Here is a 20220-nt window from a genome sequence, read left to right as displayed (position 1 = left end):
TACTGTGTCAGTTCTAAAGCTTCTTGGTGGGTACGTACATAGATATAGGTAGTTCAAACGGTAAAGTCAAGGTCATCTCCCCTTGAACCAGAGAGAGGTTCGTCTTCGAGAAAGGTTGTGCTGTTTAAGATAGAGCATTCACACACTCCACACTCACTCCCTCCACCTAAGGAATTCCCCTCCTCCTGCATCTAGGGCAGGCCGAGGGAAGAAATGTTTGACACCTTCCCAGGCGGACAGGACTTAATTGCACCTCTTCCAATTATGCAGATCATGGCCCCCCCACACACTGTTGCAAAACCTTTTCAGGACTGTCTCCTAAACATTTCCCTGCTGCAGGCAGGAGTTTTCTCTTCAGAGCAGGGGCTGTAATAGCGGCATGCAGGGCAGCATGCTTTCATGGCACTTGAAGGCATCAACCCGCAGCTGCCGTTTGCCCGGTCGAGGGGCCTCTGAAATCATGTGCCAAATTGATTTCGTATCCCGAGCCCAGAATTATTATTTTTTTTCCATTGTTTGTTTTCCTTCCTTCCTGTGGCTTTTTTAAAACGTTCCTGACGGAATTAATTCCGACAGCTTTGGAGAAGCGCTGCTCCACTTTTGAAGTGGAGGTTATTACAGGGTGGTGTTTTTTTTAAGTGGCTTTGAAAAATGGGGTTGATCTGGTTTTCCTCGTTTCTCATATTCTTCGTGCAGCGGGAACCTTCCAACAGATAAAAGTTAAGGATCATCACTGAGCAATATGTTACAGCAAATGTGCCCTGTTCCTTTCCCCCCCCAGGCCTCAGAGCTAATGTTTTGCTTCCACCTGTCTCTTGTAGGATTTGCCAAATCAGGAGGGGATGATGAATCCTGGTAAGATAAATCACCGCCTGTGTGTATTTCTCATTACAAGAGCACAGGGAACTCTGCGCCACATTTGTTCCGAGCTCTCCCTACATCTAGGTGGGTCTTGAAGAGTAGGAGTGAAATTGAGAACCCGGGAGACTCCTCGGCTGTTTCCAGTTTGGAGCTGAGAGTGGGGGTGACGGGAGCAGGTATTGTGCCATGAGCCAGCTGCCACCCTCCTTCCGGCCCCTCCCTCATTTGGTGTAGCCAGTTTGGTGTCGTGGTTAAGTGCGCGGACTCTAATATGGGAGAACTGGGTTTGATTCCCCCCTCCTCCACTTGCAGCTGCTGGATGACCTTGGGCAAGCCATAGTTCTGGCACAGCTGTTCTTGAAAAAGAGCAGTTTCTGTCAGAGCTCTCCTGGCCCCACCCACCTCACAGGGTGCCTGTTGTGGGGAGGGGAAGGGAAAGGAGTTTGTAAGCCGCTCTGAGACTCCTTCAGGTAGTGAAGGGCGGGGTATGGATCCAATCTCCTCCTCCTCTTCTTCTTCTTCTTGTAGCCTCAGCGGAGGAGACCACTCCCCGATGTTAGGTGCCAGGCCAAAACCTTATCTTTCAGCTCAGGCTTTTAATTAAGGGTGTGATCTTCTAACATCGTTTTATAGCAGGAGTGGCCAAACTTGCTTAACATAAGAGCCACGCAGAATCAGCGTCAGATGTTTGAGAGCCGCAAGACATAAGCAGATATCACACACACATTTTTATCGAAAAATATGCAAATTTGCTTGTTATTAACATTAAATGAGACTGCCAAAAATAAAAACAAACGGGGTTAAAAACAGATATTGATAATGATATTTATTTATCCATTAATATTTGTAGGCGGGGGGGGGCTTTGAGAACGCATTTAAAGTTAAAGTTGCTTTCTTTCCCTGCTCCCCCCCCACCTCAAGCCTACCCAGCCGCCCTCCCAGGAGCCGCACAATATGTGTGAAAGAGCCGCAGTTTGGCCACCCCCGTTTTATAGTCTGCTTCTGGCCTGAGGTCTGTTTTAGGCGGCTCCTGCTAAGCTGCTCAGTGTTTCATGCTGGTCAGGATGCCCTGCCTGCATTTCTGACGTTGGATTTTTTAAAATTGTGTTTTGCTTTGTGAGCCGCCTGGAGCTGCTTCTCTGGAAAGGTGGCACAGGAATGTTCTTAGTTAATAAACATTTGTGACAGTTGTGCTGCTTCTGGCGATAGTCCCGTGAGCTTCAAAGCGGGCTAGCCATTGTGCCTCAGGACCCGTCCCCTCCCCTCCCTTTCCCTCAGCTCCCTGGTTCTGAGTCTGTTCGATGGAATGGCATGTTGCTCTTAATTTAGCAACTTAACCGGAATTCTACATGTTCAAAAGATAGTTTTTCCCTTTCGGCTTTAAAACCAGAACTATTTCGATCTGCATTGACTTCAGTGGGAGAACAGGCATCTACAAAACAGGCCTTTAAACGGCTTGCATCTTCAGTACTTTGGAAGGTGACGCCCAGCAGATGTTATCATATTCTTCATTATCTGGAGATTAGAAGCCCTCATCGACTTGAGATGTTCCTTCTTTCAAAGGCAGGGATTAAAATCCTTATGAGCAATTTCCATAGGGGGGAGCTTATTACCCTAATTTTGATTTGGTGTCACGTTAATGAAAAGGCTCCCTTGGCTTTCCGTTCCACATCTCAGAAACGACTTTGAACTCTTCTGCTTTTTAGGTGTGTGGTTTTTTTTAAAGATCAAGTGGTTTTATTTTTCTATTGAGCTTCTCTCCACTCTTTCAGAGGCCTTCATGTCTGCTTTAGAAAAGGACGCCAATGAGCGTGCCAGGAGACGGAGGAAGAATGAAGCCCTTGCAAATGGTAACAATTGGACACGGGCATCTTGGGGAGACGGGACCGGGGAGAGGGTACTTTGGTGAACAGGGAGGCTGCTGGCTCTTGCAAGGCTCTGGAAGGAAGGACCTGGGGCATTCCAAACCACCGGCGTTCTCGTGACCAGCACTGATAAGGAATTCCTTCAGTCAGACAATAATTTTCCATTTGGCTTATTGCATGTCGTCAAACATAGCTAAAACAGGCCAAACGGTATTCATAGCATCACTTCATTTGAACGCCGTGAGTTTGTGATTAAAAGAGAGTTTGCACAATTTTTACTTAAATAAAGAAACTTATATTTTACTTGGACTGGGTTATTAAGCCTCACAAACTGACCTGACACTGTTCTTAAGGGCCAGTTAACACAAGCACAGGAACAAAGATAGGCTGCCACCAAGTCACTTTCAGAGTTCCCAACAGGTCTGGAGCAAAAGTGACTTAAATCTCCAGGCTGACACAGGAACACAAATCCAAGAACAAGTCTGCAGACTCCACCGCAGGCTTGAACAAAGACACGCAATTGGTAGTAGTAAGACCCAGTAGTCTAAGACACAGAATTTAGACTCTGAAGTTCGTGAGGCTTAATAACCCAGTCCAAGTAAAATATAAGTTTCTTTATTTAAGTAAAAATTGTGCAAAGTTATAAAACACGAGACTTTAGGCAGTGAAGGACAAAACAATAAATCTAGGCTTTTGCAGCATAGCTAATTACTTACAGCAATGTACAAGCAGTTTACCCGCATAAGGCTTCAAAGTATCAAAGTCTTTGTAGAGGCAGAGTGCAAGTCCAGAGTGCATATTCCCATCAGGGGTAGTCCAAGTATTCAAGGCATAATGAGGGTTGCTTCAGAGTATTGACCAGGCTTGGCCAAGATACCCGAAGAATCCTACATGGTCACTAAGAACCACGTTACTTATAGGAAAAAGGCTATGAATGATCCAGGCCTGTTGACCATTCACAGTCTTGCAAAGTGATGTCACTCTTGCCAGTAACTAGGGTGACCAACATCCCATAATACTTGTTTTTGAGCTATAGGGAAACGAAACTTAACATTCTTCAAGATGGTTCCATCTCCCTCCCCACACAGGTGCTATCACTTGGGAATGTGTTAATTAATTAATGGCCCCACAGGCTAGCACAGCTAAGTGCCAGCTGCAGGAGTCAAGGACATAATTCTCCTCCTTATCAGGACCTTCAGGACCTCCTTCTCTGTCTCCATGGTAACCCAGACACCTCGTTAGCTTTCTCACAACTTACAATCTACCAAGGATTCCACGGCCCCAAGTAGGCCTTGAGAAGCCTTTGACCAAAGTTTGGTCAAGCAAGCAGGCAAGCAAACTAAAATGGTGTCTGATCTGCATTACAGTGACCCGTGCCCCTCTGCAATTTGTGATTAATGTTACTTGTTAGGAATGAATTGGAGCCAAAGATTTAGGTGTTGTGGCACCTTAGGGACCGACAAGATTTTCAGGGTATACACCCTTTCAAGAGTCAGAGCTCCTTTTGTCAGATACAAGTTGGAGTGGAGATCCCCAAGCCCTCCTACCCCAGTCTGAAGGTGGGAGGGGTATAGCAGAGAAGGGAGTCCGGATGCAGAGGCGCCATGCCCATTGGCATTGGCTTGGTTAGAGCAGAGGAGAAGTGTGACGAGGGGCAGAAAATCAGCAACTGTAGTGAGATTAGGATCCCGACTCCCTGTTTATAAATGTTGCAGTTTTGCAGATAAATATGAGTCCAGGCTGATGTTTCTTTCAAGAAGGAAAACGTTTACTTTCAGGCACACAGTAGCTTTCAGGCACACAGAACAAATAAATAGGTACAGTGCTGGTCTCTCTCCCGGTCTGCAACAGATCTAGCAAGGAAGGGACAAGTGAAACAGAAATGAAGAGAACAGACTTCTAAACCCCAGTTAGTTTCTAGGCAACATCAGCCCCTCTGTCTTTTGGACAACTTTGCAACCCTCCGATTGCCTCTCCGCTTCTGCAGTGTGTGATCCATCACGGTCACAATACTGCTTCAGCCCGGGACCAAAACAGCTACCCTCGGAAAAAATCTAGGTGGTTATTGTGAATCACCGTTTCAAAAGTCCTTCTCACTTGTGATCATGGGCACTTTCTAACCAAGACTTTAATAAAAAACTTTTATGTTAGATAGTTTATTTGTACACCGTCTCCCAGCTGAAAGTCCCCAAGGCCAGTCCTGTTTTATGGCTGTTCCCTCTGCAGCACTGAAAGAACAGGGGAATGATGCTTTCAGCAGAGGGGACTTTGCAGCAGCCATCCAGAAGTACACAGAAGGCCTGAAGAAGCAGAAGGATATGCCGGCACTGTACGCCAACAGAGCCCAGGTCAGTGCGGCACACGAGCAGCTGCAGTGCTTGTGGGCTTCTCACTGTAAATTAGTCCAGGCAGCCTTCTGGTCAGCATAACCCTCATCCGCTTTCCTTTCATCACATCTGTATTCGGTCCTCTGCTGGATGTCCGGGGTTAGAAACGCACCCCTTGTTTTCATGTATCGCAGGACTCTATGTCCTTGGTTCAGCTAACATCACCCTCTGGTTTATTTATTAATTAAAATATTTATACCCCTCTGGGCCCAAGGTGGACTGAGGCTCCCCTTCCCAGTGAGGAGAATCGCATACTAGTTGCACTTTATGTGTCGCGGCCACAGGCGTCTTCTGTGATTTGCGGTGTCATTTTTTTCTATAGACGTAGATGGTGGTAGGGGAGATAAGAGGCTACACTCAAAAAGCAACAGGGTGATGTTAGGATTTCCATCACGACACCAGAGCAGCCCTGCTGGATCAGACCAGTGGTTCATCTAGTCCATGGGTGGCCAAACTGCAGCTTGGGAGCCACACGCGGCTCTTTCACAGAGACCGATTTCCCACAAACGCTGCTCCACGCTCGCTCTTCCCTTTTGCCCCGATGGTACGTGTCAATTTCACACAAGCTGCTGCGTGGCCACATTTTGCCCCGGAGCTTCGCGCGATTTCCCCCGGGTCGATTCAATCCCGTTTTTTGAGGATTGAGTAGACGCGGGGGAAATGGCGCAAAGTTGCGGGGCAAAATGTGGCCGCGCAGCAGCTTATGTGAAATTGATACGTACCATGGGGCAAAAGGGAAAAGTGAGCACAGAGCAGCGCTTGTGGGAAATCGGCCACAGTCTTAATTTAATGTTAATAAAAAGCAAATTTGCTTATTTTTTCAATAAAAATGTGTGTGTAATATTTATTCATGTCTTGTGGCTCTCAAACATCTGACGTTTCTTCTGAGGGCCGGTTACATTTAGCAAGTTTGGCCACCCCTGGTCTAGTCTAACTAGATGTTATTGTTTTGCTGTTTTGCTGTTTAATTGTTTTAACATGAATTGTGAATATATTTATGGAAATGTTGCTCAGGAGGGCAGTCTAAAAGCTGAATTTATAAATAAATAAACAACTTCTGCCTTCACACCATAGCCATCTGGGTGCCTCCCGGAAGTTGGCCCTCATTGAGGGGAAAAGTGGCATACAGATTTTGTAAACAGAGAAATAAGTACAAGCAGGTTATGGAGGCAAAAGCCTGCTCCGCTAATTGTCTTCACCAACTGGTATTGAGAGGTACAGAACATGGAGGCTCTGTTTTGTCATGATGGCCTATAGCCGTTGATGGGGCTGTGTTGCAGAATTAGGCAAGTTGGTGGAAGATCATTCCACCTGTCGTGGCGTAAATGCATCAGCACATCCAGTGGTAATGAGTTCGACAAGTCACTAGTCTGTCTTTGGGGTCAGGAAGGACTTTTCCTCCGGGCCAGATGGCCCCAGGGATCCTGTTTCCCCCCCCCTTCCTCTGGGTATAGAACAGGGGTCATTGGGTGAGTGGAGGGGGGGGGGGAGAGGTAGATGTGAATTTCCTGCATTTTGCAGGGGGTTGGTGTAGTGGTTAAGTGAGTGGACGCTAATCTGGGAGAACTGGGTTTGATTCCCCACTCCTCCACTTGCAGCTGCTGGATGATCTTGGGAGAGGCATAGTTCTGTCAGAGCTGTTCTTGAAAAAGAGCAGTTTCTGTCAGAGCTCTCTCAACCCCACCTACCTCACAGGGTGACTGTTGTAGGGAGGGGAAGGGGAAGGGAAAGGAGATTGTAAACCGCTCTGAGACTCCTTCACGTAGTGAAGGGCGGGGTATAAATCCAATCTCTTCTTCAGTCACAAGTTCTCTCACAGCTGTTCTCTCAAGAGCAGTTTCTGTCAGAGCTCTCTCGGCCCCACCTGCCTCACAGGGTGTCTGTTGTGGGAAGGGGAAGGGAAAGGAGATTGTAAGCCGCTCTGAGACTCCTTCAGGTAGTGAAGGGCGGGGTATAAATCTAATCTCCTCCTCCTCCTCCTCGGGGTCCTTCCCAGCTCTCTGTTCATATGTTTTTCTCAATCTGTCTGGTACCCTTTTGTCCTTCCCTGCTTCCAGGGAGCTTTGTGCAGCATATGTGCATCTCCCATCCCTTCCCCCCCCCCTCACAAGAGCCCTGTGAGGTAGCTCAGGGTAAGAGCAAACGACCTTGCTCTTCAATTAGCCTCATGGTGGAGTGAGGATTTGTACCCCACACTTAATATGCATTGCACGGTCTCCTTACGTGTTGTAGGAAGAATGTTCTTTTGTCTCGATATTACCACCTTCAAGCCACTCTGGTTTTGGGGGCACAGATAACCCAAGGAAGATAAGCTGTGTACAGATGCTTCTTAGAAGTGAAGGCAAACTTTTAGCAGCTTGGAGTGCAAGAACAGATGCTGTGTTCCCAGGCCTTTCTGGAGTCTGGGCACGTCTCAGCTGAGGTGAAATCCTGCAAAGCATTTCACTCAGCTTGCGCTTGCCTCATAAGAGGATTTGGTGGGCTTTCTTCCCATGTTCCCTGCAATGACTACGGAGAGTTGAGAGTCTGGTCGGGGCAGGGGTCATTTCCTGCAGGAGCACAGGGGAGCGGCGCTCCGGCAGTAAAGAGCCCAGGGGATGGGCACATGCAACAAGCCCCACCCCCTGCTCCCAGCAGCCCTCAGTCAGAGCAAGAAGCAACCAGGTAAGTTGCAGAGCCCCCCCCCCCGGCCCCCCGGTCCAAAACAGTCCAGTGGCACCTTTAAGACCAAGTTTTATTCAGGTACAAGCTCTCCCTCCTCTGCGAGGACAGATTTGCATGTTCCCCAGCCCCCCAATAGCTAGCAATCCAAAACAGTCCAGTGGAGCCTGAGCGGTGGGTGTTGCCTTCTGACACACGTCCAGTGATGTCAGGGGGTGTGGCATATGCAAATTAATGAGTTATGCTAATGAGCTCCTGCACCTCTTTTTCTACGAAATGACCCCTGGGTCGGGGTATTTGTAGGCCAAATGACTTCAGTTCCACTTATCCTGCACTGAACACAGCAAGCTGCCCTATCCTGAATCAGACCATTAGTTCATCAAAGTCAGTCTCGTCTACTCAGACTAGTGGCTACTCTCCAGGCTCTCAGGCAGAGGTCTTTCGCATCTCCTGCTACCTGATCCCTAACTGGAGATGTCAGGGTTTGAACCTGGGACCTTCTGCATGCCAAGCAGATGCCCTGCCGCTGAGCCACAGCCCCTCCCTGCCATTAAAAGAGGGCACAGCTCAGATTTTGCTGCCGTGGGCTCCCCGAGAGATGCCAGGAAACCAAACCAAAACCATCGTGCCCCTCTGAGGTTCAGAAGAGGCTGGAGGCAGCCCCGTTGATTTCTGTGCGGATGCATGCGTTGCAATGAGGCTGTCAGCAGCACGTGGGCTGGTACTGGACGAAGGAGGCAGGCTGCGCCCAAAGACTTGGGGTGTGCCCAGACGAACCCTGTTTTAGCTGTCAGGCACGTTACTTCAGCATGCTCCATTCACCTTTGTCTGGACAAACTACCTGTGCAGTCTACAGGGTGGGTTTCTTACAGTGAGCCCAGGGTGTGGCTGGGAAGTCGTGTCCCTTACCTTGATTGTCCACTATGGTGGTTCCTAAGTGGGAGTGTGGGAAACTGCCCCCAGACTGCACTCCTCGAGTGCTCAAAAATGCCGCCACACTTCCCTCTCATTGCCTTTGCTACTGGAACGGGGCTCTTGGTCCCTTTACAATTAATTTGTCAAGTGTTTTAAGAGGCTGTTCTATGAAACGATCTACTATGGTGGTATTGCGTTCTCTGACTAACTGGTGCAGAACTCAGGTGGGCAGCCATGTTGGTCTGAAACAATAGGACAAAATTTGAGTCCAGTGGCACCTTTTAAGACCAACGAAGTTTAATTCTGGGTATAAGCTTTCGTGTGCATGCAACGAAGTTTAATTCTGGGTATAAACTTTCGTGCGCATGCACATGAAAGCTGCTAACCAGAATTAAACCTTGCTGGTCTTAAAAGGTGCCACTGGACTCAAACTTTGTTCTGGTGCAGAACTCGCAGGTCTGATAATTTAGAACCTCTTTTTCTTTTTCAAAAGTCACGGTGCTCTAATTTAGAGCCTCTCAGGTGGGTAGGCATGTTAGTCTGTAGTAAAGGTAAAGGTTCCCTTGCTCGAAAGCCAGTCGAATCCGACTCTAGGGTTGCGGTGCTCATCTCCGTTTCAAAGCCGAAGAGCCAGCGCTGTCCGAAGACGTTTCCATGGTCATGTGGCCGGCATGACTAAACACCAAGGCGCACGGAACGCTGTTACCTTCCCACCAAAGTGGTCCCTATTTATCTACTTGCAATTTCTTGCTTTCGAACTGCTAGGTTGGCAGGAGCTGGAACTAGAGACGGGAGCTCACTCCATCATGCGGCACCCGGGTCTCGAACTGCTGAACTACCGACCTTCCACAGCCTGCAGTTCAGCGTCTTAACCACTTGAGCCACCGCAGCTCCTAGTCTGTAGTAGTAGCAGAAGAAAAATCGAGTCCAGAAGCCTCTTAAAGATCAACAGAGTTTTCTGGGGTAGGAGCTATTGTGAAGCAAAGCTTACTTTGCGGGCACAAAAGATCCCTGTAATTTAGAGCCGTAGCTCTTCATGTCTATTGTTGAGTGAATTCTCTCTATCGCAGTGACTGGTACTTTTGACAGTCATTTATAATAGGACTGCAACTTTGTGCCTTTTGCCCTCTGGCATAGAAAAAGCTCCAGGACTGCTCCCCACGCATTCTCTGACTTCCTTTGTGTCATTTCTGTGTGGCTTAATGACATATGAGCATGGAAGTGAGCCTCTAAGAGTACGGAGCAACTGCCAGTTACTTTACAAGAGTCCACTTTTCTGGTTTTCCCTCCCTGAGAGTAGAGACGCATCTCTTCTGGGAGTTGGGAGTCAACTGAGGATCCTGTGCAGCGAGCCATCCCCCGGCCCGTACCTGTCTTCTGGGTCAGGAAGGCTCCCACCCTCCTGGGTCTCTGCAAGTTCTGCGAAGCTGAATTATTCAAGAGGCCTTTTTGCACAGCAAATAGAGCTGCCCTGTAACAATATGGTTCAGAAAGAAGCCTGGGGTAAAGGGTCAGGGACTGTAGACTGTACCGCTGTGAATAGTTCGTACTGTCTGCTGCTGTAAGTAGGAAGTAGTCTCCTACTATGTAATTCTTGCTTTCGTTTAATGTATCATGTTAATATGTTGTCGAAGGCTTTGACACAGAGAGTACTCCATCTTTCTGTGTTATACCTCTGAGGATGCCAGTCACAGCTTCTGGCGAAACGTCAGACCCTACAATGCCAAGACTACGGCCATACAGCCCAGAAAATCTACAACTAATATCATGTTAATACTTCTGCTGTGCCTCTCCTCTGGTTCGCTTCCCTTGCAATGTCTTTTGGATGTCCCGCTCTGTTGATTGAACTGATTTATTCTATGTAAGCCGCCTTGAGTCCCTGTGAGAAAGGTGGACTATAAATAATGTTAATACGTACATAGTAAATACTGCTTAATAGGGATGGGCACAAACCACATTTTTTGCAGTTCTGAACCATGAACCTATATGAACCGGGAGGCTGGTTTGTGAACTGAACCAGTTCGTATGGGTTTGTGACCCCTGCTTTCTGCTCCCTGTTGCTCCCTGCTTTCTGCTCCCTGTTGCTTTTGGCAGTGAGCAGAAAGCAGGGGGTTAAGTAGCTCCAAGCCATTTAAACCAAACAGCTGAGCCATGGGAGCAAGCTGCCCCTGCGACTCAGCTGTTTCCAGTCTAATCAGCTGAGTGGCCAAGAGCTGCCTGTTCCTGCCACTCAGCTGTTTTGGGGGATTTCGCGGGGAGTAGAAAGCATGGGTTTAAATCCTTGCTTTTTGCTCCCCATGAACCCACAAGCCTCCACAAACTGCCTTAAAAGTTCGTGGAAGTTTATGGCCAGGCTGCAGTTTGCAAACCATGAACTGGGCAGAATTCATCACGAACAAAGGTTCGTGAGCTGGTTAATGCCCATCCCTACTGCTTAAATTATCCTGCCTCTTCTGGCTCATTTTGTTTCAGGCTTACATCAAGCTGCAGGAGCACGAGAAAGCCATCCTTGACTGCGAATGGGCTTTAAGGGTAAGAGTTTCCTATTTTTTTCCACCTAACCTGTGTAAGAGGGAAAGCAGGTGGCCAGGTGAACCGGGCTTTGAAGTGTAGATGGCTTTGAACAGCTATTGTAGTGAATAGAAAGGAAGCTCTTTTACTTTTATGTGTTTCGTGGCCCTCCTTTTACTTACATGCTCACATCTGTATTTCTTTCCATGAAGATAGTCTCTGAGGGAAGCCATGCCGGTCTGCATTAGAACACTTTGATTTGAATCCAGTAGCCTGTCAGGGCACCGAAAAGATTTTGGGGGTATGAGTTTTTGAGACTCAAAGGGGAGCTTTGACAAGGGAGCGCTGACTCTCGAAAGCTTGTACCCAGAAAATCTAGTTGGTCTCAAAGGTGCCACTGGACTCAGATTGAACTGCATCGCTTTGTGTTGTTGTTGTTGTTCAGTCGCACAATCGAGTCCGACTCTTCGCAACCCCATGGACCAGCTCCCGCCAGGCCTTCCGGTCTTCCACCGTCCTCTGAAGTGAGCTCAATTTCATGTTGGTTGCATCTATGACACTGTCTACCCATCTCATCCTTTGCCGTCCCCGTCTTCTTTGACCTTCAATCTTTCCCAGCATCAGGGTCTTCTCCGGGGAGTGCTCCCTTCACATTGGGTGGCGAACGTATTTGAGCTTCAGTTTCATTATCTGGCCTTCCAGGGAACAGTCCGGGTTGATTTCTTTTAGGATTGACTGATTTGTTCTTCTTGCAGTCCAAGGGACTCTCAAGAGTCTTCTCCAGCACCATAGTTCAAGATAATTATTTTTCGGCGCTCGGCCTTCCTTATAGTCCAACTCTCGCAGCCATACATGACCATTGCTTTGACCATGTGGACTTTTGTTGGCAGGGTGATGTCTCTATTTTTTATCATGCTGTTTAGGTTCGCCATCGCTTTGCTCCCAAGGAGCAGGCGTCTCTTAATTTCATGGCTGCTGTCACAGTCTGCGGTGATCTGGGATCCCAGGAACGTGAAGTCTGTCACTACTTCGACGACTTCCCCTTCTGTTTGCCAAGGAGTGATGGGGCCGGATGCCATGATCTTAGTTTTTTTGATGTTGAGCTTCAGTTATCTAATCACAATCTATTGTTCATCACTAGATGTCCCCTGGGGGTTACTGGAGTGTTCTGGGACTGCAACGTTTTGAGATAAATGCAAGCTCTTACTGCACCAGTAATGAACTTTAAAATGTTCAGTCGGTCTGTAAAAGGGGTCAAGAAATAAAAGCTTCAAAACAAGATAAAAATTTTAAAAATTATTTTGGGGGGCTAGCTAGTAAAAAGAGAAAAGAGTTCTGCTGGAATCATACCACGAGTTACCGCCTAGTTTTTTCTGCACCACCTGTTGGAATTATTTAAGAATGAGCAGAGCAATGGCTCAAAAATATCTGCATTAGGTTGACAGCGCAACGAAACCAGAAAGGAGGGGTTAGAGCAGCAAAGAACAGCATTCATTTCAACGAGTGCGGAGCGGCTATGACAATGGAATCACTACCAGAGGGCGGGAAACATATGCAGACACTGATTTTTATACTGGTGCACTGCCAGCATGAAACCGGATGCAAATGTAGACAGTTTGTTGGGCGACAGGAGTGAAAATGTCAGGAAACCGGTGAGAAACACACATGTGGATTCGACCTTTAACTCTCCCCCATTTATATATTCTGTGAAGTGGAAGTAGCATGCTTTCAAATGTGCTAATAATTCTTAAAGCTCTTTGTTGTAATACTATAGTTTTAAGTACGAATTAAAGTAAACTCTGGTCCAATTAAATCTCTTGCTTGGCACAATTTCCATCTTCCCAATTAAAAAAACTAAATAGATACTTGATATTCTGGAGCAGACATAAACATTTATATTTCTGCTTCGCAGAACCACTCCGATCTTTTCATATTTAAAAATCAAACATTTAATTAAAGATTGATGTAATTAATGGTGAATTAATTTATCCATCAGCATCTCTGGAGAGCTGTTTGAAAATGTAAATACGGTGCGCTGGTTTCAGTTCTCCCAGCCAGATGAGGTTGCATGCAAAGCGATATGTAAAACTCTCAATTTCCATGACTTGACATATTTTAATTCTGTAAGCTCAGATGCATCAGGGTACTCATCGTTTTGTGACATTCATTTGAGATAGAAGAGCCCGGGCAGTCTGCTAGCCTTTGGAGCCTCCTTTTCCTTCTTTCCTTCTTGGTTTGTTTTTAAAAAGGCCGTCGTCCAGATCATATCTATCTGCAGCCACCCCAGTGAGATCCACCCACATAGAGGACCCCCCCCATCCCGGGGCCAGTATCGTGTCATCCCAGGGCCCACGCCTGTCCACCCCCCCCTTGCCTTCGTTTCCACCCCCATGCGGCATGCCTCCCCACCTGCTCAGGCATCCTTCTCCCACTTTCAAGCCCTTTGATTGTCGCTGCTTAGTTGTCCACTCCACCTACATGGCCTTCCTCTGACAGCACCATCCAGGCTGCACAGCTGAGAGTGCTGCTGTCATCGCTCCCAGGTTGTGCCACCACTGGTGCACCACCTGCACACCCTTTCTCAATTTATTTATTTATTTCGATTTATATCCCACCTTGCCTGCGCAGGCAAGACTCAAGGTGACGTACAACAGATTAAAATACAATAAAACATAGATACATAAATACAATATTATAAAATTCCGCATAACAGAGGATGTACATAAAGTTCAGTTGAAGGCAGATGGCGATTACTGTAAAATGGTCCGATGTAGGCTAGGCCAGTATCCAAAGAATGCCATAACAGTCCAGTTTTTAATAGCTCATTCACCAGTGGTGGCTCCTAATTGAAGGCCTGGTGGAAGAGCTCCGTTTTACAGGCCCTGCGGAACTGTAAGAGATCCCGCAGGGCCCTGATGTCTTCCGGGAGCTCATTCCACCAGTGTGGAGCCGCCACTGAGAAGGCCCTGGTAGCGGCCAGTCTGGCGTCTTTTGGGCCAGGGCCAGGCGATTTTGTGACCCTGACCTTAGTGCTCTCTGGGGGATTTATGGGGAAAGGTGGTCCCGCCATTGGGAGCATGGGTACAGGCAGATTTCAAGGACCAGTGGCAGTGAGCCCTTTCCTGATGTCTTGGACCCCGGCAGCTGCCCCGCCCTCGGGTGTGCTAACGCCAGCCCTGCCTCACGCTGAACACCTTCCACAGTTCTTTGGGCCTGTTACACGGCCGGGAACAGGAAGTGTGCAAGTCACCTGGAACTTCTCAGTCGCTTTTCAGCCCCCTCTTGTGCACCGTAGGCAACGAGGTTGTGCAGACAGGATAGTCGCAGAGTACTTGGTTCACGGTCCCGATCCATGTCACGAGCGGTGGCGACAGCAGTCGGATCGTCTCTGGTTGCTGGTTCCCCTCCCCCTCAACAAGTGCCGGATGGACGCCTTCCCCGGCTGTCATCCGCCGAGCACCTCCAGCCAAGAGCCCCTTTCACCGCCCCTGCCGCCGCCCCAGCCGTTTCCCTTGCAGACTAGAAGAAAGACTGATGTCCACTTAGACGCTGATATCTTGAAAGCTTTCTGAAAGATCGTTTCCCCTGTCACTTCTGATGCCCTAAGTGCCATTGATTTAAGGGGCCTGGCTAGATGGCAGGTCAGCCGCGCTGAAGCAAAACTGCCGCTTTCCAAGTGTTTGATGGGGAAAGGTCGGCACAAACAATGACCACGTTTCAGTATCATTTAATTGGCTAGTTGGGGTGTCTGAGCAGTGTTTTCTGTGGCTGGATGCAAGCCTTCTTAAGAGATCAGAGCCATTTCTAGGACTTCTGACTCCAAGAGAAGCCTTGCTGGCTTCTAATTTGGAAGCAGCTCGAAAAGTTCTGTGCGCCGTGGTCAGTCCCCAGCACCACGGAAGAGCATGACCAGCAATGTTCCCTCTAAGTTGAGTTAGTGCGAGCTAGCTCACAGTTTTTTAGCCTCCAGCCCACACATTTTTGTCTTAGCTCAGAAAGCGTGGCTCCAGAGCAAACTCATTTATGCAGCAGCCAAATCGCTCGCTCTCAACTTTAATGCCCGTAGCTCACAAAGTAGAATTTTTGCTCACAAGACTCTGCCGCTTAGAGGAAGCATTGGTGACCAGCGCTTGAGTGTCAGCCTACCCACAGACCTATCCAAAGGACTGAAGGCACTTTCTGAAAAAAGCAATGCTGCTCTTCCATGGGTGTGTTGGCTGTTTTGTGCTACAATCAGATCTCCTTCTAGTAATAATGGGCAGCACTTGCTTGAGCACCTGCCCTTTGCTGTGGCCCAGCGAAGAGTTTATCATAACACGGAAACCTAGGAATAGTTCTTTTTTGCGAATATGAAACAATTCCAGTGTGTCGTAAAAGTCTTACTGGCAAAAAGCCCCAGTGTTTCACAAGTTTTGCTAAACGATTCTGTTCCTTGCAGTGTGATGAAAAATACCTCAAGGCCTTCTTTCATATGGGGAAAGCGTACTTGGCACTGAAGCAGTACAGTAAGGTAAGGCGAGGCCTGTGAACTCTCAGCAGACCTTCCTGTTGTGTACCATGTTAGTCCTCTATAAAGGTTGGGATGTCGTGGTCCGTTGAGAAGGCTGCACAGGTTACGTCTTGGTTAGCATCCCTCCTGCTTATTGTGAAGCAGATTTTATTTTTTAAAAAATCCATTAAAACAATACAGGTATGCTAACGTGCCTTTTGGTGCCAGGTTGGTGTAGTGATTAAGTGCGCGGACTCTAATCTGGGAGAACCGGGTTTGATTCCCCACTTCTCCACATGCAGTTGCTGGTGTGACCCTGGGTCAGTCACAAGTTCTTTCAGAGCTGTTCTCTCAAGGGCAGTTCTCTCAGAGCTCTCTCAGCCCCCCCCCCACCTCACAGGGTGTCTGTTGTGGGAAGGGGAAGGGGAAGGAGTTTGTAAGCTGTTCTGAGACTCCAAGTGAAGGGCGGGGTATAAATCCAATCTCTTCTCTTCTCCTCTTCTAATGCAGCCATGTTCAAAATATGAAAGCATCTTTAGAAAGCTGTGTGTTAAATTATTTTATTCTCAGTCTTAAGAGCAGAAAAGTGGGGGATGGAACCTGGGTCTGAATTCGGGGTGTCCAAGAGAAGTTTGCTTCTTACTTTCTGTGGTTACCTTGACAAACACATAGGAATCCAAGAGAGGCAAGAGTGCTGATTTAGATTGCACAGAGCTTGACTGTGCGCGGTAGTAGCCACTGCCTCCCATTTTGCGTTTTGTGAATGTTTCATTAACATCCTCTGTCCTTTAGCGGGCCCTAACCTTAAAATCCCATTCTTTGTTCTTCTAGTCCAGGGAGTGCTACATGAAGATTTTAGAAATCGATCCCCATAAAGAGAAGCTGTGTAAAGGTAAGGCGTCCGTAAATCCTTCCGCCGCTGTCATCCTGCTGTCAGCTGAGATTCCGGCTTAAGTTGTTCCCTGCTGTTGGTGCCTCAGGCGCTCCTCACCCAAGGGGCCGGGTCCTTCCCTGTATTCCCTCTATTCAACCTCATTCTGTTTAGTTTTTCTGTCAGTTCTGCACCCTGCTCGTTTTTACGTTTTGCCGTTGGAACTTCCAGACTGCCTGAACGAAGTAGACCTGGAAGAAAAAAGACACCACGAGGAAGAGAAAGCCACCAAGGAGTTTGAATCCGGAAGGCATGGAGCCGTGTCTGTGAACCAGCTGCTCCAGGAACTCAGCAGGCCTAACGAAAATGCCCTTTTTTATGCGGGCGGGATCCAGCTTTTGACCGGTATTGTACAAGATGGTAAGTACTCTTCTCTCCTTCCGGGTGCGAGAGACGACAGCTCTGCTGCCTGCAAACAAGGGGCCTCAAGTCTGAGTTGTTCTCTGTAGTCGGCCAGGGAATGCTGCTCACTGATATCCCCGGCAGTATTGTTGTGAACAGGCTGGGCAGAAGCTGCTGAGAAGAAATTACAATCGTATAGCCTTTCTCCTCCAACTCAGTGCCAAGTTGGGAGCGAACGAGACAATCAGAGGATCTGGGAAATAGCTCTTCAAGTCGATAGAGCCTGGATCCACTCTTATCTGGTGGCAGAGAATCACAGCCAACATATTGTTCTGGCAAATTACCCCTACGCCTTATAATTTCCTAAACACTGCAGAGCATTTACTTTGGTCCATTTCAGTGTTCTTCCTTTAGCTGTGCTGCAAGGCATTCCCACAGTTCGGGTTTTTGCCAGCTGAATGCCGTGGAAACAAAGGAAGACATGTTACGTCTCTGTTTATTTTATAAAGATATTTATTCCCTATAAATTACCCTGTTTTATCTAAGTTTCCAGAAAGAGCTGATAAATTTTACACATCCATTCTCCTTGCAGACTTTCTTAACAAAACCACTCTCAAGGAGGCCAGATTTCGCACTTTGGCTCAGTCGATAAGGGAGCGCTTATCACTGAAGCTTGTGTCACTAAAGAACAAAGTTACGCATTTAAATGGTTTTTATATGTGTGTGCTTAGCTTGTGCTCTTACACTGGTGTCGGCGGATCTTGGATGATAAATGAAATGAATGTCGCATGCTTTTTGCTGGTTGTCATTTTCGTCCGTCAAGACGATCTCTTTGGCAAACTTGTCACTTAATGCTGAGCTTCGGGTGAGGATGGTGAAGTCTTTCAGTCTGAAGGACCAGGGATCTGACTTCTTATCTCTGAACTTATTGCAGGCACAGAGCAGACCTTGTTTAGAACAAACAATGGATTCAGTATCATCAACGACAACAAGGTCATAAGACGGTAAGGGCTGTCTTCGGGAGGAACAGGAGGGTGTTTGCAGTGGGGGCAAACAGAGAAAGGCTGCAAACGAGAAACCCAATCGCTGTATGAAATTCAGACCGGCCGATCAGCAGATAAATGCTGCTGCCAGTTGCACAATCTTTATTGCCTTCTAGGTGACCTTTTAGAATAAACAGTGCTCTTTCGGAGGCATCACACGGAAATCTGCTTCAGTAAAAATCTGCTTCAGTACTTGCAGAGCTCCAAAGTGCTGCATTCGCCCAGATCCAAACAGCAGCAGAAGTCACTGTGCCAAAGGCAGCATAGCTTCATTGACTGCTTTGGCTCCCATAAATCTTTGTCCTCACTGCCGAAACTTTTTCTGGACATCTTTTTCATTTTTTTCCCAAGTCCAGGGAGACGATCTTCCTGCAGGATTTTCTACTATCTTTGCTCCTTATTGGTTCTGTCAGGTTGGATTTGTGTTAGATTTTACCTCATGCCGAGCAATAACGCCGGTGGCCCTGTTCTGATTCTCAGCTGTCTCCCGAAGCTTTGTCATGTAAAGCCCAGAAGAAATCAGAAAAGCATTTGTTCACTTCCCGATTCCTTGTTAATTCCGTGGGAAATGAATTTTCTAGAGAGCCACTCAGTGAAAAGCGTGCCTGTGAGCAATGATCCCCCTAAGCTGTGGAGTCTTGTGAGCAAAAATTCTACTTTGTGAGCTACTGGCATTAAAAGTTGTGAGCGAGCGATTTGGCTACTGCATAAATTAGTTTGCTCTGGAGCCATTCTTCCTGAGCTGAGACAAAAATTTGTGAGCTGGAGGCTAAAAAACTGAGCTAGCTCACACTAACTCAGCTTAGAGGGAACACTGCCTGTGAGTGATGGGAGTGAAGGCAGGCTTGGAGGAAGAATAATGGCAGCAGAGACTTTGGGTGGCGGGGTATTGCTGGTGTAGGCTGGCCTCTTGCAGAGTGTCCATGAAGAAGTGTGCATTCATGTGTCAACATAATTTTATTCTGGGTATAAGCTTTCGTATGCGTGCATGGAAACTTATACCCAGAATTAAACTTTGTTGCTTTGAAAGGTGCCCCTGGACTCAGACTTTGCCTGTGAGAGGCTCAGGCTTGGACTTAAGCACCTAGAACCTCTCTGCAGCTCTCATTTGACAATACTCTGAAAAGTGCCCTCTTGGGAACACGCCCCCTGCAGTTGTTATTTTATTTTTGTTTTATTGGATTTGTATCCCGCCCTCCCCACATAGTAGGCTCAGGGTGGGTTCCCTCAAAATACCATACACAAGTTTCTTCTACCGACACGCTCTTGCCTAACCCTCGCCAAAATGGCCAATGTATGCTGCAACTCAGTCTGACTTCCTTGGGAACGGATAGTTTGCCAAGGTGCCATATCACTTAGAGCCAGCATGGTTAAACTCTCAAAGTAGAAGATAGAAGAGAAGAGATTGGATTTATACCCCGCCCTTCACTGGGAGTCTCAGAGCGTCTTACAAACTCCTTTCCCTTCCCCTCCTCACAACAGACACCCTGTGGGGCCGACAGAGCTCTTTCCAGAACTGCTCTTTCAGAACAGCTCTGAGAGAACTGTAACTGACCCAAGGTCATCCAGCAGCTGCAAGTGGAGGTGTGGGGAATCAAACCCGGTTCTCCCAGATTAGAGTCTGTGTTCCTAACCACTGCACCAAACTGACTCTGTGAGAGCCGGGTTCAAATCCCCTCTCACGGAAGCTCGCTGGGAGACCTTGGACCGATCACACACTCTCAGCCTAGCCTCCCTTACAGGACTGTTGGGAGGCTTATTAAGTAATTAATTGAAACATTTATATCCCACCTTTCCTCTTGGTTCAAGGTGGCTTACAATAATATCCGAAACAGCCCCAGCTAAAACCAAAGATAAAATAGCAAGCCCCTAATTGCTTCCCCCCTCTCCCACCCCTCAAAAGATGCCTGCTATTAAAACCCTGGGAGGTAGGTGGGGCTGAGATAGCTTTTTCCAGAACTGTCCTTGAGAGAACAGCTCTAATCAGAACTATGGCTTGCCCAAGGTCATCCAGCAGGTGCAGGTGGAGGAGTGGGGAATCAAACCCGGTTCTCCCAGATTAGAGTCCGCGCACTTAACCACTGCACCAGAAGGCAATGTCTGACTTCTCCTGTGACCTGATGGCTTCTCCTTGTTGTTTATGAAACCTCTTCATTTTCCAGCGCATTCCGTCCTGAGATGAAATCCCCTGCCGAAGCGGAGCTGTCTCTTTCCC

At 47.7% G+C, this 20220-nt stretch overlaps 1 protein-coding gene across 1 annotated transcript in view; it reads left to right on the top strand.

Annotated features, from left to right (window-relative positions):
* TTC12 (tetratricopeptide repeat domain 12) overlaps positions 1-20220 on the top strand; it is a 36405-nt gene that overhangs the window by 11372 nt on the left and 4813 nt on the right. Inside the window, exons 3-12 of the mRNA XM_015421984.1 lie at positions 782-855; positions 946-1037; positions 2634-2711; positions 4953-5074; positions 11162-11221; positions 15639-15710; positions 16521-16581; positions 16792-16980; positions 17897-17966; positions 20168-20213. Of these exons, the coding sequence (XP_015277470.1) occupies positions 782-855; positions 946-1037; positions 2634-2711; positions 4953-5074; positions 11162-11221; positions 15639-15710; positions 16521-16581; positions 16792-16980; positions 17897-17966; positions 20168-20213 (864 nt within the window). The remainder of the gene's footprint in view (positions 1-781; positions 856-945; positions 1038-2633; positions 2712-4952; positions 5075-11161; positions 11222-15638; positions 15711-16520; positions 16582-16791; positions 16981-17896; positions 17967-20167; positions 20214-20220) is intronic.

The sequence above is a fragment of the Gekko japonicus genome, unplaced genomic scaffold (genome assembly GCF_001447785.1).
Source record: "Gekko japonicus isolate JY-2015 unplaced genomic scaffold, Gekko_japonicus_V1.1 scaffold114, whole genome shotgun sequence".
NCBI lineage: Eukaryota > Metazoa > Chordata > Lepidosauria > Squamata > Gekkonidae > Gekko > Gekko japonicus.
This window is presented reverse-complemented; position numbering and strand designations above follow the sequence as displayed.